At 53.2% G+C, this 14,964-nt stretch overlaps 2 protein-coding genes across 6 annotated transcripts in view; both read right to left on the minus strand.

Moving 5' to 3' along the window:
- Nucleotides 1-4,650: 4,650 nt before the first annotated feature.
- ITGB1BP2 (integrin subunit beta 1 binding protein 2) lies at nt 4,651-8,725 on the minus strand. The gene is made up of 11 exons (XM_011371425.2): nt 8,114-8,725; nt 7,827-7,876; nt 7,682-7,738; nt 7,461-7,606; nt 6,630-6,724; nt 6,468-6,526; nt 6,258-6,328; nt 6,044-6,143; nt 5,701-5,814; nt 5,414-5,476; nt 4,651-5,058 (listed from the first exon to the last, which is right to left on the minus strand). Exons 1-11 carry the CDS (start codon nt 8,175-8,177, stop codon nt 4,831-4,833), a joined length of 1,047 nt encoding a protein of 348 aa, XP_011369727.1. The 5' UTR covers nt 8,178-8,725; the 3' UTR covers nt 4,651-4,830.
- Nucleotides 8,726-8,799: 74 nt separating this feature from the next.
- Nucleotides 8,800-14,964, minus strand: part of NONO (non-POU domain containing octamer binding) — a 13,898-nt gene continuing 7,733 nt past the window's right edge. For 2 of the 5 annotated variants that reach the window (XM_011371426.2, XM_011371428.2), the window contains 9 exons: nt 13,423-13,724; nt 12,751-12,846; nt 12,403-12,599; nt 11,963-12,047; nt 11,454-11,556; nt 10,860-10,899; nt 10,520-10,629; nt 10,027-10,134; nt 8,800-9,815 (listed from right to left, as the gene is read on the minus strand). In XM_011371426.2, the coding sequence (XP_011369728.1) occupies nt 9,681-9,815; nt 10,027-10,134; nt 10,520-10,629; nt 10,860-10,899; nt 11,454-11,556; nt 11,963-12,047; nt 12,403-12,599; nt 12,751-12,846; nt 13,423-13,724 (1,176 nt within the window). In that variant the 3' untranslated portion in view covers nt 8,800-9,680. Of the gene's footprint in view, nt 9,816-10,026; nt 10,135-10,519; nt 10,630-10,859; nt 10,900-11,453; nt 11,557-11,962; nt 12,048-12,402; nt 12,600-12,750; nt 12,847-13,422; nt 13,725-14,894; nt 14,946-14,964 lie in introns of all 5 variants that reach the window. The other 3 variants (XM_011371429.2, XM_011371430.2, XM_023537454.1) reach the window with 2 other exon arrangements.

The following is a 14,964-nucleotide window of genomic DNA, read 5'->3' on the forward strand; positions in this document are numbered from 1 at the left end:
GGAGGCGGGGGGTCCCAGAGATGGTAACACTGCATGTGGGGTAACCGGGAGGTGATCGCCGATCTGGGTGACGTGAAAGGCAGTGTAACCTAGGAGTCCCACCGAGGTCGCAGGTGAGGTCGTGCGAGATGTAAAAGTTGTCTGGGAAGGCGCTGTACCTGCGAGCTATCAGCGACCCACCAGGGCCTCGCTGCGTTCCACACGGGCTGGTCACAGGGACTCTGCTGGCTGGAGGGGCCTGGTGTCGGGTTCCCCTTCTCAGATGGCAGGGGGTTCCTAGGTGCGGGCTGGTCCCCAATGGCTCTGGGATGGCTTTTAGCAATGACAGAGGTATTAATCAGTAGCCGTGTGACCTCAAGAAAGCTATCTCCTTCTTTGAGCCTTGTTTCCCTCACCTGTAAAATTTGGGGGAAATACCTACTTCATGGAGCAGGTGTGCAGATTAAGTGAAGTAATGTGGGTAGAAGTGCCCAGACCAGCGTTATCCCATATATCAGCGGTCCCCGATCTTTTTGACCCCAAGGACCGGTGCTCCTATGAGAATTTAGTGCCTGATGATCTGAGGCAGAGCCAAGGCGGCGATGCCGGCGCTGGGGAGCGGCTGCAAACACAGATGCAGCTTTGCCAGCTCACCCGCTGCTCACCTGCTGCTATGCGGCCCGGTTCCTAACAGGCCATGAACCAGTACCGGTCCACCACTTGGGGGTTGAGGACCCGTGCTCTCCATGATAGTTTCCTCCCTCAGCACATGAATACAATAGCCCTTCATCCTTTATAGACTTAGCAAAATCTGACTGTGGAGAAAACCCTATTTTCTCACTGAAACATTATAAAATTAAAAATCGGACATGTGTCCCTCCTAGAAAAAAAAAACACTCCAACTTTCCTAATAGGTGGAAGCGAAAGCTTTTGGTGAAGAGGAAGAGGAGGAGGAGGAGTACTAATCCCAGCAAACACTTATGTAGTACCTACTGTATGCCAGACACTTCCAGGTGCCCATTAGCTATTATTACTATAACATGCAGATCTGGGCCTCAAAGGAGAGATGTGCCAGAGAGACAAAAGTGTGTGTCCTCTGCGTGTGGGTGGTACTTGAAGTCATGAGCATAAATGAGTGTCCAGAAGAAAGTAAGCCTAGAACTGAGTCCTGAGGAACTTCATCATTGAATGGCGGGGGGGGGGTGCGGGCAGAGAGCCCGGGAGGGAGATTGAAAGGAATGACCAGACATGTAGGATGACAACCAAGGGGAGCGATGAGTCATTGAAGCCAACGTGTGAAACGTATTTCAAGGAAGAAAGCGTCACAGGTATCAAATTTTGCCTGACGGATCACGCAAGATGAGCCCTATAAGTTTCCATTGGATTTGGTGACTCGGTGGCTAATGATGACCTTATCACCACACATTGAGGGGCTTGGAAGTCAGATCGAAGTGTGTCGCAAAGGGATCGTGAAGAAGGAAATGGCAAAAGCATAGTTACTTCAAGGAGTTTAGTTATAAAGGAGAGCAGGGCGCCGAGTAGTACCTAGAGAGGGATGTGAAATCGAGGGAAATTGATTTTGTAAATTGGAGAGACTTGAGCATATTTAGATGCCAACAAAAACATCCAAACAGAGGGAAAGGTTGAATAAGCAGGAAAGAGAGAGAATAATTCGTTGCGTATGGTTTCCGGGCAGGTGTGAGGGGTTAGGATGCAAAGCACAGTAGGAAGACGTGAGCAGTACGTAGGGAAAGGATTTGTGCTAATGTGAACAAACGTGTAGGTTTCACGGCGGGAGGTGTGGCATTAAATAAGATAACGCATGCAAAGCACTTAGCACAGTGCCAGGCAGGTTAGTTTGTATCAGAAATGGTAGCTATGGTTATCGTTGTCATTATTGATATGATACACCTGCTTGAAACCTTTTTACATTTTTAGCTTTGGGCTATGTAAAATGAGGTAGCACACTACATTCTTAACGCTATAAATTTGAAATTTTACATATCGACTTTATAGAAAAGGGTTACTTGAACTTTTTAATTCTTCACCTCCATCCTCTCCAGGATTTCTGGGTAGTTGCTGGTCCCCTGATTTTGATAAGATAGAAAAAAAAGTTGTACATTTAATATTAGTGTACTTTATGTACTTTTCTATATGCATTTTACAGTTCTACATAGTTTGAAATGTCCACCAAAACCCCTATGGATGTCGACTCACTCACGGAAGAATGACCTTGACAGTGAACTATTGCCACGGTTCAAAAGGATCTGAAGGATTCGGTTCAAGGGGAAACTTTATTCGCAGTTCAAACCCACAGCGTGAACACCGGGAGCTGAGTGACCATTGTCGAAAATCCTGGAGGTTCAGGAAGCCTCTTTACCTCTGATCTGCCACTTATCCCTGGACTCATTCTCTAACGTCCCCTAATCTCACCTCAAGCTCCAAATGCTCAGCCACACTATGCTGTGATCCCTCGCCTTCGCCGCCCCTGTCCATTCGCCACCGCCATCTTACTGCCAGCTCCCAATGCGACCTTCTGCTCCTAGAGGCTGAACTGAGAGAATGGGGCGCTATGAAAAGAACTTGAGATCATCTGAGGTTTGGTGAAATTTCTACTTCCATGTCTCATTGTTTGAATCTCTCAGATTCTCGAGTAAATTTGAATCAAGGGAGACTCGAAAGAGTCTCCTCTGATTAAGAATCTACATTGAAAAAGAAAAGACCTATATGCCTTTTCAACTCTCTTTGAAATCGTGTTTGAAATCCTCGATCTAGAATTTTAGGCTCAACCCAATCTAGCCACACCCCACTTAACCTCTTGTCTCCCCCGCCCTTAACATACCCTCTTATACGTCAGCAGTGGTTACAAGCAGCAAAGGGACTGCACTGAGTCTCTTAGAGTGCCCATGTGCTATTTTGGAATTGAAATGAAAACAAAAAGTAAAATAAAACAATCTTCTTGCCCCATCCTGGTTCTCCCTCTCTTCCATACCCATGCAAATTTCTCATTCTTCATATTTCTGTTCAAAATGTATTTCTTAACCCTCATATTTAGGGTCAGTTGTGTTTCAACTAGAGTGCCAAGAAAATTCAATGGAGATAGGAGGATCTTTTCAAAAAATGGTGCCGGGATGGCTGGGTATCCGTGTGCACAAGCATGAAGTTGGACCCCTGCCTCGTATCACATACAAAAATTAACTCAAGATGGGTCAAAGACCCAAATGTAAGAGCTATAATCATAAAACTTAGAAGAAAAACAGACGAGCAAATCTTCATGAGCTTGGATTAGGCAATAGTTCCTTGGATATAACATCAAAAGCATAAGAAACGAAAGGAAAAAAACAGATAAACCGGACTTCGTAAGAAGTGAAAAGTTTTGTGTATCAGAGGACAGCATGGAGGAAGTGGGACAAGAGCCTTGTCTCCAAAATATATTTTTAAAATATACAACTCAATAAAAAGACAAATCACCCAATTAACAAATAGGAAAAAATAAGCATAGATATTTTTTCTAAATAATAGACACAAATGGCCAACAAGCAGCCCGTGTAAAGATGCTCCATATCTTAGCCATCGGGGAAAGGCAAATGAAAACCACAATAAGATTCCACGTCACACCCACCAGGAGAGCTAGAATCCAAAAGGCAAAGAAGTGTTACTGAGGATATAGAAAAACTGGAAGCCTCTGGCGCAGCTGGTGGGAACGTAAAGAGCTGCGGCCTCTTTGGGAAAACGGTCTGGCAGTTCCTCAAACGGTTAGTTACCTTGGGACTCAGCACTTCCGCTCCTAGGTATATACCCGAGAGAAATGAAAACGTATGTGCCTGTGAAAACTTACGCATGAACGTTCTCAAGAATATTCGCGAGAGCCAAAAAGTAGAAAACGACGCAAATATCCTTCAGCTGATGCACAGATAAAATGTGCTGTCACTCAGCGACATATCATTCCCTTATAAAAAAGGAATGAAGTACTGATAGATGTTACCACATGCATGAACTTTGAAAAGATTATGCAAAGCAAAAGACCTCATGCTATATGATTCCATTCATGGGAAATATCCCGAAGAGGCGAACCCACGGGGGCAGAGCGCAGATTGGTGGTCGCCTAGGGCTATGGCTCTGGAGGGACGTTGAGAGTGACTGGCAAGGCGCACAGGGTTTTTTTTGCGGAGCGATGAAAATGTTCTAAAATTTATTGTGGTTGTACGACTGTGAATATTCTAAAAAACACTGAATTTTACACTTTAAATGGGCGCATCGTATCTCAATAAAGCTGTACAAAATGTAGTTCCTCCGAGGAGCCTTCCCTTCCTACCACGGTCCACATGAACTTCTCCATTCTCTCAAGTCCTACAGCTGTTAAAAACGGTACCACACGATTCGCACTCAGCTCAACTACCTGCTACTCTCTCTCGTTGTTTCACGGACATCAGCCTCGACTTGTCTGGCAGCCAGACCAGTGTTCCGAGGAGGAGCGAGTCCATCTCCTGTTTGTCAGACATCTCTAAGGCACCTGGCACATGACTGGGCCAGAGAAAGTACGCAGCAAATACCTGACGGTTGTAGAGAAGAGATCGAGTGTGCACGTGCCGGTTTTCACGTGCGCGTACAACACACCCAGAAGTTGGGGGGATGCATACGATCTTAGCGAGCTGAGAGAATGACACTATGTGAAAGTTAGAATACAAGATTTATTTAGGGGGGAAAAAAAACCAGCACGGCTTAGACAATTTTGTTCTCTCCTCCTTCAGCCTCCTGCTGCCCAGTATCACGTGGCCAAGCATATCCTGGCCTCTGAGATCCTAAGAGAGTCATCGAGGTCCTGTCTAGACACTTGACTGTCTGGTGTCACTATTCCCCCATGGCTTCCTCCTCTTCCTCCTCCTCTGTCCAGCTCAGATCATCATCTGAATCCTCAGATTCTTCCTCATCCATGTCTAACCCAACCCCCGCCCCGGCCTTCTCAGCTAGTGCATCGGGGTGCTCCAGCTGGGCCCAGGAGCCTGGGTCAGCCTTCACCAGGGAGATTTCAACCCGAGATGGCATCAAGGAGACAGAGCTCTGCTCCACGTTTATAACCTGAGGAAGAGGGAAAGATAGAGGGACACAGAAGAAAGACAAAGTGAGGAAATCAAAGGGACTGGGGTCAGGGTGGGGTGGCGATGAATGACGGAGGAAAATCGAACACCGGAAGGCTGGGGAAAAGCTGGTCGAACGAGACAATATCGTAAGGGACAGAGGAGGAAAGGAAGGGAGAGGGAAGGGGGGAGAGAGGGAGGAAAAGAGAGAGGGCGAGGGAGAGAGAGAATCAAAGCAAACGAGGAGAAAACGTCCACGTTTTCCCGCTACGACTCCGTCCCTGGGGACGCCCTCTGCTCACGCGTCTGCCTTCTTCACGCCGCTCCTGCCCCCCGCGCCCCTTGTCTTCACTTACCCCCCAGAGCTTCACCTGCGCCTGGAACACACGGTTCCCGTCAAACACAATGTGGACGTGGAGCTGAGGGCAAAGAACGACAGGGGCGGTCACAATCCCAGGGCGGGCGTAAGCGGTCACAACGACACGCGACCAGGCCGGAGCCGTGAGCCCGACATCCACGGGCCAGTCAGGTGACCCTGAGCGAGCACGGGGACAGTGGCGCCTCCACGCCGAGGGCCCGGAACGCTGGAACGCTGTGCTATGGCCGGCTCCCCAGCCTCCGCCCCGCGTCGCACGCTGCTCACCTCGGTCTGACTGGCCTTCACCCAGTTGAATGCAGGCAGTGGAATCTGCCCGTACACGGTCACCACCACCAAGGACTCTGTCTGGTGCCAATCGTGACGGCAAGACGCTGGCAGCTAAAGAGAAGATGCGAGATGTGGGTGGGGAGATGAACTCTTGACCCGAGGGGAGCCCTCAGGTGCGTGCGGAGAAGCGGTGGCCTCTGGGGTGTCGCGGGATAAGGAGCGGAATCTCGTCGGGGCGGCACACGAGGGGGACGGAGAGAGCTTGGCCGCGAGGCACACGGAGGAGAAATGATTTCTGGAAGGGGCTTCTCATCACGAGTCCGGGAACGGTGGGCCTTACCTGCCGCGCCCAGTCATGTCTACCCACTTTGCATCCCGGCTGCGCCAGGAAGGCCCCGAAGTCCAGGGTCTGAATGCCACAGCAGCTCCAAGACTTCATCCTGAGGTAAAGGCCACTCAGCGCAGCTCCTCCCCGTCCCCACAAGCCCCCCCGCTCCCATCTCGGTCAAGCTCGGCAGAAAGCTGTCCCGCAGCCGCCCGGTCCCCACCCTCACCCCTCGTGGAATCGAGGTGCTCCTGGGTGGTAAGTGCACGGGACAGCATCGCTCTCGGGCCCTCGGTAAACCTGAGACAGACCACGGAGAACAGGGACACTGTCGGGTCACTGCGAAGCCCACCCCACGCAGCCCCCGATCCGGACCCAGCCACCCGTGGGGGCCGCGTCCCGCGCCCACAAGCTGGAGCCCCCACGAGCTCTCACTCACGGCATCACAGCCGGGGTTCTGGCAGCTGGAACCAGTCCGGATCAGACTCCTGTCAAGTCCTGGGCGGGGGAAACAGAGTCAGGAACCCGCCCATTCCTCCCGCCCAAGGGCCCCCTTACTGAGTTCGCTCCGCGAGGCCTGTCCCATCAGGCACCCACTTACCGGCCCCGGGCTCCTGGTCTAACTCCTTCTGTTCCAATGCCACCTCCAGGGCTTGGGATATATTTAGCGGAAGCAGCTTTGGAGGCGACTCTGACCTAGGGGGTATGGGTGGGGTGACTTCGTTCTGACTCATTAACCATGGCCGACGGCTCCAACCCTCCCCCAGGTGCGGGGTGCCGACGGAGCCCGAGTCTGCTGCCACTGAGGCAGGGCTGGAGGAGTTGCGTAGCAACCGCATGGCCCGTTTTTTTCTTCTCCGTGGGGACCCCAAACCCCTGACCCCGGGGAGACCCCCAGGGCATCTCTCGCCCATCTACTCAGTTGCTCCAAAGCTAAGCGCACTTGTCCCCAGAGATGCCCCATGCCCTCTTCTTCTTCATCTAATTAGCTGTGGACCGAATATGACTTTCTTCTGCGGCTCATCCCGGTTCCAGAAAATTCAGTTCCTCGTCTCTGCAGCCGATACTGCTGCCAACACTACTACACCCTTTCCTTGACATCAAACTTATTTTAAAGCTCTTTTCCAAAAGGAAAAAAAAAATCAAGTCATCCCCAACAAACCCCCTTGTATCATAACTAAGTACGGATCCAGGGGCGCTGTCTGCTCACACTCCACACCCCCAGCCCATCGGCCCGCAGCCCCCTTATAGGACGGGCGTTACTCCCAGACACGGGATCTCTGCTATGGCACAGAGCACACGCCAAGCCTGACGCCTGGCCGTCCTCACTCGCGTGCCTGCTCCCTAGCTCCCAAACCCCAGTGACCCATTAGTCAGTCATTTCTAGGAAGCTCCATTAACGTAGGAAAAACCCAGGGACCCCCTCCTTTACTTGGGCCTCTCCCGGCGTAAAGTCTCTGCTGACTTTGGAATGGTAGTCGGGGGTTTTTGCTCCTGAAGCGAACTGCTTGTGGCCGGGTCCTCAGGATGAGGGGCGTCAGGTTGCTTCTCAGCACAGTGCGGCCCCACAGTGCAGCCCTGGTCCAGAGGAGGAGAGAAGCGTTAGAGATGGACTCCTGTCAGCCGCAGAATCTAAGGAAGTCTAGAGTTTACCTTGATGTTTAAGAACTCAGAGAAGTCTACGGTGCGCTTCCGGCAGCAGGACCAACCCTGGGGACGACAGACCCAGCTCAGCTCAGGTTCCGGGGTGTATCTCCTCGGGGAAATGCTCTTGCTACCTCCCCCAGCTACGCCTCACCTTAAGTGCATCGTGGAAGATTGGGACCCCGGGGTGATGGCAACAGGAATCTGTGGATACCGGTAGAAGGATCAAGGAGGGAAGGGTGACCATGCCCGGGTTTACACGCTTATATTTTTTTCCATATAACATAAAAAAAAAAAAAACAGTGAAGACCGGCAATCACCCAGATCAGTTAAGCTCAGGCGGGCACGCGTGATTTCTTTCTCTACCCCGTGAACAGACTGCCCAAGGCCAACCGCCCGCCCGCACCCCGAGAGCCCCCTGGCAAGATCTAGATTACTCACCAGGGAGGTTGGCACCGGGGTCAAAGCGCTGCCCACAGCCTTTGTTATGGCACAGCAGAGACATGGAGGCGTTGGGAGGATTACTGAAAGGGTATTTCAAGGAGCCTGGCTGCCGAGTGGGGCACACCTCTAGGTCTGCAGGCTTTTAGCTGCCCGCGAGGGCCAGCTGTGTCTATCTTTAGTTCGGGAGGCGGCCACCTCCTAACATGGGCAAGGGAACGTCTTTGGCTCTTCCTGGCCAATGGGGACAGCTCGGGATTTCGGCTCTGAGGCTTGAGAAAAGGAGCAGGCAGCGCAGGGCTGGGGCCTGGGGTGAGGTCAGCTCCGCACGGCTGAGGCACTTTTAGGTCGACTGCAGTGCCAAGCCTGACGGGCCAGCAGCTGCTGGGAAACGAGTGCCAACGCGGAGACCCCTCCCGGCTCAGCGAGGGCACCCCGATCCCTCCAGCCCATCTGCCCTTGTGGGGCAACAGCCACCCCCCTCCATCCTCAAGTAATGTGTGCTGTCACGAGCACGGACCTGGGTCACTTTAGCCACAGGATGCGGCCACTCTCCAGACGACTGATCCTTTGGGCGAAGGGGCACAAAGGGTTGTCCTTCCAGAGCCCAGTGCTCCTGCCAAGGCAGAATGCCCCTCCCTCCTTCCCTAACCCCCCCTCGCCCCCCGCAAAAATCACACAGGAAATTAAAAGGCTTAAAATGTATTTTAATAAGTCGATGCTGCATGACTGCTCCATTTCTCAGAAAAACTCCAAAGGTATCAGGGACAAATCAAACGTAGTACACAGATAAAAAATGCACGGCGTGACTACCTAGGATAGGCAAGGCTGAGGGCCACCGTCCGGGCTGTCGGCACGCGGCAGCCCCGTTCCCAAGACTGCACCAGGCCTACCGAGAAAAGCTATGAACAGCAACATCAGACACGAGAGGGCCATTCCTGGGTCGTCCTGACCCAAGAAAATGAAGGCGGCAACTTAACACAAGATTTTTTAAAGGTGTGCTAAAATGAAAAGCTCTAAGAGAAAATGTCTTCCTCGGGACGTGGAAGGGGCAATGTATGGGATAGAACAGAACCGTATGTATGTTATCGGTGACCGCTGCGGACGTTGGCCTGAATTCCCACCTGGGAGTGAACGGAGGATGAGGCTAAGGTCATCGGGGGTGCTGGGGTGCTGTGGTATACCTGGCAGTGTCTCTGGGGCTGGGGGGGGGCTGAGACGCGAGAGGGCACGGAGAACGGAATGATCAAGATGAACGGGGCTCTGACTGAAATGAATCCTGTCTGTCATGATTCCCCCACCTCCTGACCCTCCAAAATCACTGGGGAGTTCAGGAATGCACCACATGATTCGATGAGTTAGACGACATACCACACAGAATTGATTCGGTAGACACCGCCCCTCCCTCGCCCTCTGCCTCCAGCAGACTCCCTGGAGTGGACAGGCAGGGAAGACCTAACTACTGGGAGGGATCCCTAACACTTCTCCAGGGTAGAATTCTGGCTAGTCCAAAAAGGGTCCTTCTCTTAAGGGTTTTGGGAAACTAGACACTGCAATTTTTTTTCTTTTAGTATCGGCGACGTTTGTTTGGAGCGAATTCGGCTCCAGGAGCCGCACGGTTGAACGCAGGCGGGGTTCCACCGATTGCCCCGATTCCTTCCATTGTAGCTGCCTGGCCGAAGCGTTCGGTTGTTGGCGGGGTCTTAAAGAGAAGAAGGGGACAACGTGACCAGAGAGCCTAGGGACTAAGCTTGCCACCCATCGGCAGTCCCTCCCTCGGAGGCCATCTCCACCCAGCTGTTCAAGGCTCCTGATGCTAGAGGCGCGCGAGCCTGTTCAGGAGTGTAGCGCCCGACCCCGGAAGGAAGGCTGCCGGAATCAGGGACCCCCGCCCCCCACCGTCCCACCTTTACCTTTTTCTCTCTAGTCTTATCTGCTAAACAACGTGACGTACGAAAATCCCAGGATGGGTGCGTTGTAGCCATATCCTTTTTGCCGGACAAGGGCAAGCAACCCGAAGCCTATCCAGTTTGAACATTTTGATATTAGAACTAAAACCACCACCGGACTGAATGAGCCATAAAGCCTTTTGGCTTCACATCTCTGTTATGTGTTAATGTCTAGTCTTCATTGCCTTCCCTCCAAAAACGCGTGGGTTCGACCCAGGATAGGAACTAAACCGTCGGACAGGCCCATCGGAGGCATCTGCCCAACTCCTAAGTATAGTTAGAGGCTGGGTGTGCGCGAGATTGAAAGAGAAAAATTTGGAGGTGACGTTTAATGGATTAACAGTCATCCTACAGACTGACATCCAGAGCCAAATCGTGGCCAGGCCCGGGACTGTGAGGGCAAAGTCCTTTCTCCTGACAGCATGTAGAGCTACTGTAAGGCCCTGCAGTGTATTACCAATCCCAAGGTTCCATCTGGCATCATAGTGGCCGGTCCCGGAGGAGCTGGGGTACCAGTCGGCACAGGAGCAGGGGGCATGGCGCCTCTGTTATTTATGCCCATAGCACCTAAGGCAGAGTCGTGTGATCAGTACAAGGAGCAGAGATTATCAGTGTCTTTGTTCCAAAGGAAGCAATTCGACAAGACCTCTGGACTCAGACGTTACACCCCGCCCCCCGAACACGGTGCTCCCGGAAATGCCAACCCGTTAAATCCGGACCGGGTAAAAGCAGCTACGTAGCTCGCCACAGATGAGACGAGAGGGGAACTCAGAGCCACTAACCTCCCGGGGCCTTACCTCCCATGGCCATCTGGCCCATGCGAAGTTCCTGCTCTCTCTGAAAAACAAAAATCACTGAAGACAGCCCGAGATGGCACTGCCTTCTCCCACAATCCACTGACGATCTCGCACTAGGGAAAGCAGACAGAGCGGTGACACACCCCAAGGGCACTGAGACCAAGCTGAGGAACGCCCATGACAGCGCCTCGCTAGGTGTGCAGTGAGGTCAAGATCGGAGCTACTAGGACGCAAACGAGAAGCCTCCTATCAGGAACAGGAGAGCCGAAAGGAAAGGGGACAGGCAGGTATCGTCCTCTAAGGCTCCGGCCCGGACAAGCATCGCGAGGACAACGGAGGACTGGCCCAGGCTGCCACCGGGCTGCCTCTAGCTCATCGCGCAGCCCCAGCTTTCCATCCTAAATTGCCTGTAGGGCGAGAAGAGCCCCCCTTCGAACCTTCCCTTCCCTGCCTACAGATTCTTTCTCGGAGGAGTGTCACAGAAGGGGAACGCGGACGGGAACCTGGTGTGTCCTACAGCCTCGGCGGACACTTCACAGCGCGTTTGCCTATCCTGACCGGCCCGGCGCGTCATGCGCATGGAAAGACATATACCGCATCGGGGAAGGCTCCCTTAAATCCCTCCTGCTGGCGCCGCATCATTTCTTCCTGCTGTCGCCGCATCTCCTCCTCACGGCGCCTGCGCTCCTCCTCCTGCCTGGAGTCAGCAAGGTGTTTCAGCACAGGCTCTCCGGCACCTGAGCGGCTCAGCCTAGCAGGGGGCTCGGCCGAGGCGATCGAGAGCCCGCCGAAAACTCTCGCCGCTCTCCGCAAAGTCACCGTGGCGTGTGCCTGGCCCTAGAGCAACTGGCAGGCGTCCGCCAGGGGCAAACGCTCTCCCTTCCCAAAGGAGCCTCGTGAGCCCGGTACGAAGGCGGCCGCTTTGTCTCGACTGCCGCCTAGATCCGCGGGGCAGCCAACACGCGTCCCCTCCGAAGGGAAAGGTCTGCCAACGGACCCCGCACGCGCGAGTGCGTGCGTGAGGCGGCGTGGGGGCGGGAGGCAGAAGGGAGACGTTCCCCTTCGGAGCTGTCAGGGAAAAGGCGTCAGCGAAAAAGAGTCACCTGAGCTCCAGCTGCTTCCGCTTCTGCACTTCCTGGTTGTGCAGCTCCTCCATCCTCCGAAGCTCCTCCTGGCGCCGCATCAGATCTAGAAGAACGACGGGGCGGTCGAGAGTATTCGTCATTGTCCTCGCACGGGCCAGGTAATCGTCCGTAATCACAGATCCGGAAAGCAAAGGGGATCTGATCTCTGAGCCCGGAGTGGCCGTCCGAGGGACCCGGCTTCCCAGAAGGAAGCCGAAGCCACCAGTGCCCTCTGCGCAGAGCCTGGTCTCTCCGCCACACCTCCAGGCTCAACAACAGACTTCGGACGCTCGACAGAGAGAGAGAGAGAGAGAGAGAGAGAGAGAGAGATCCGGGCCTTTCCCTTCCGATCACCACAAAGGAACCCCCAAAACGATGCAGGCTGCCCGTCCGGTTTCCGGGCCGCAGCCCGTACTCACCCTGCCGCATTAACATGACCTGGTGCTCGTGGCGCGCGGCCTCCATCTCCATCTCCAGCTTCTCGCGCGCCTCCTTGATGTTGCGGTCCACTTGGTCCTGCTGCTGCTTCTCCATCTCGATGAGCGCCTTCCAGCGCATGGCGTACTCGTACTCGAAGGAGCCGGGCTGTGCGAATCTGGGCGGCTGCTCTCGCTCCCTACGGACGACGTTCCGGGGTTACTAGGGCCGTGTCCGAGACGCGCCCCCCACCCCGACTCAGCAACGCACTCCCCCTTTCACACGTTCCCGGACAAAGTGCTTTCGGAACAGGCGAGCACCTAACAGGGGACTGCGTCGGGCCCACCTACTTGTGAAACTGCTGGTTCTTTATGACCAGCTTCTCTGGAAGTCCCTCTTCGTCATCTAACTGGTCCATGGGCTCCACAGTCACAGGCCGCGGAAATCTGGGATAAGAAAGCATCTGAGCATTACCCGCGTCAGAGCCCACCCCGGGCTGCCTCTCACATCTGCCACAACACGGAGAGCCGGTTAGGGCTCAGGCCTGGACAAGTCGGCAAACTTCTGAAGCCGCCGTTCTACCCCGTCCCCTGTCATCGACTCCTCTCGATGGCATGATGTGGAACCTGGGGTGGACGGGGTCAGGTCGGGCTCCGGACCTCCGAATACAGCTTTAGAAATCGGTCCAAGTACGTGGTCAATGCAGCCTACGTGTCTGGTGTCGAGGGAAGCCCAGAGCACCACGCGGGTAAACGCGAAGATGCTGCATGCACGAAGCGGCTTCTCAGTTACAGAACTTTCAAGGGACGTTTAACGGGGACTGAACGACCTATCGCAGGATCGAAAAGGTTTACTTCTCAATCCTCACGCACTTGCGAAAATTTAAGATTACACCGAATGCCCTGCCAGAAGGGTGACACAGCCATTCGCCAGTGTGGCACGACCACGGGAATGGGGCTCCTGGAGGCCACTGACTGGCAGGCTGCGGTCTGAGGCTGAGCCGCCAACGACCCCTCACTCACGTGGTCAGCAGGAAGGAGCCTTCGCTGCATCTGTCCAGAGCTTTCCGAGCAGCTGGCTTGCCTGAGAACTCCACGATGCCTTTGCCTGAGGGCCTTCCTCGATCATCCACGATGACCACAGCCCTCTCCACCTGGCCGAATACAGAAAAGGCTTCCTCCAACAGTTCGTTGGACACATACTGAGGGAGGTTCCGGACCGTAAGGGACGCACTGTGGCAGGCGAAGCGCACGCGCAGCTGCTTCCCACGGAGGGGCATGTTGTCCAGCTCCACTTTGGCAATCTCCGCTAGGGTCCGCGTTTCCTGGGAAGTGGGGGGAAGTCAGAATTCTCTCGCTTTGGCACAGTGACTGCACCGCCATCGAGAGTCCAAGACAGCACAGCTCAACACAAAACGTCTCCAGGGAAAGAACCTGGGCAAGAAGCACATGAAGAAACACGGACAGGACTGGAAGAGTGGACTCGTGTTCAGGTAACTCTTGGGTTAGCCTAACTGCTCTGATGGCCTTGCAATAAGCCGACTGGGAATCCTAGAAGCCTGGAACACTTACGCGGTCACCGGGACTGCCGGCTATTCTCCCAAGTGGCAGCAGATCATCTGGACAACGACAACCAGCCTAAAACCTACCCCTACGATACAGTAGGCAGAATATTTTCATTTCAGCTAGTTATCTAGAAGTTTAGCCAGAATCACTTACACCCTCCACCCCGGAGGTCCCCCAGAGAAAACGACTCGCCTGTATAGTCCCGAGTGAGTGCTAGATCTGGAAAGAAAACTAGTTCTGACCACATCACATTCCTCGTTTATGTAAACAGATAATGCCTGGAACGGCCTCGCCCCCACGTTTCCTAAATCGAATCAGGTTTTTACAAAACGTGCACTTAAAAACGGTTACGTGATAAATGTTACGTCACGTGCATTTGAGCACAATTAAAAAAAAAGAGACAGAAATAAAACTGTGCCGTCATGGCTTTAAACAGTCTGAAGTCAGACAGTGCATAAGGCTCTGCAATGACATACGCCTTGACCATTACTAAAATAAAAACGTGTTTTCGTTCTCTTCTGGAAAAAAAAAATCCAACATACTAAAATGTTTATGAAGTGAAAATAGGAGGAGTACAGATAAAACAAGTCAACTATGAGCTGATAATCACTGAAGCTGGGCAGCACATGCAGGTTCGTTGTATAATTCTGTCTACTTCTGTAGGTTTAAAATTTCCTAATTAAAGCAAAATTAAGTTCCAAAGGGCATACTTTGGCCTGAGTATCTTAGACAAATAAACCTATAATGCCCTCGAAACAAAAACCTGGAAGGAAAGACATAATAAAGTCGGCATATTTCGTCCCGTTCCACCAACTACAAGCACAAGCTTTAAAGAAACAGACCGTCTGAGAAGTATTAGCTGCCTGATGTCCCATACCCATCGTTCCCCTGCTTCCCCGCCTTCGCTCTACGAACCTACAGACGCTTACCAATCGGATAAAGCCAAAGCCCTTATCCTTATGAATGAAGACTTCGCCCGCCTTCCCGTATTTCTCGAAT

This window comes from Pteropus vampyrus, unplaced genomic scaffold (genome assembly GCF_000151845.1).
Source record: "Pteropus vampyrus isolate Shadow unplaced genomic scaffold, Pvam_2.0 Scaffold191, whole genome shotgun sequence".
NCBI lineage: Eukaryota > Metazoa > Chordata > Mammalia > Chiroptera > Pteropodidae > Pteropus > Pteropus vampyrus.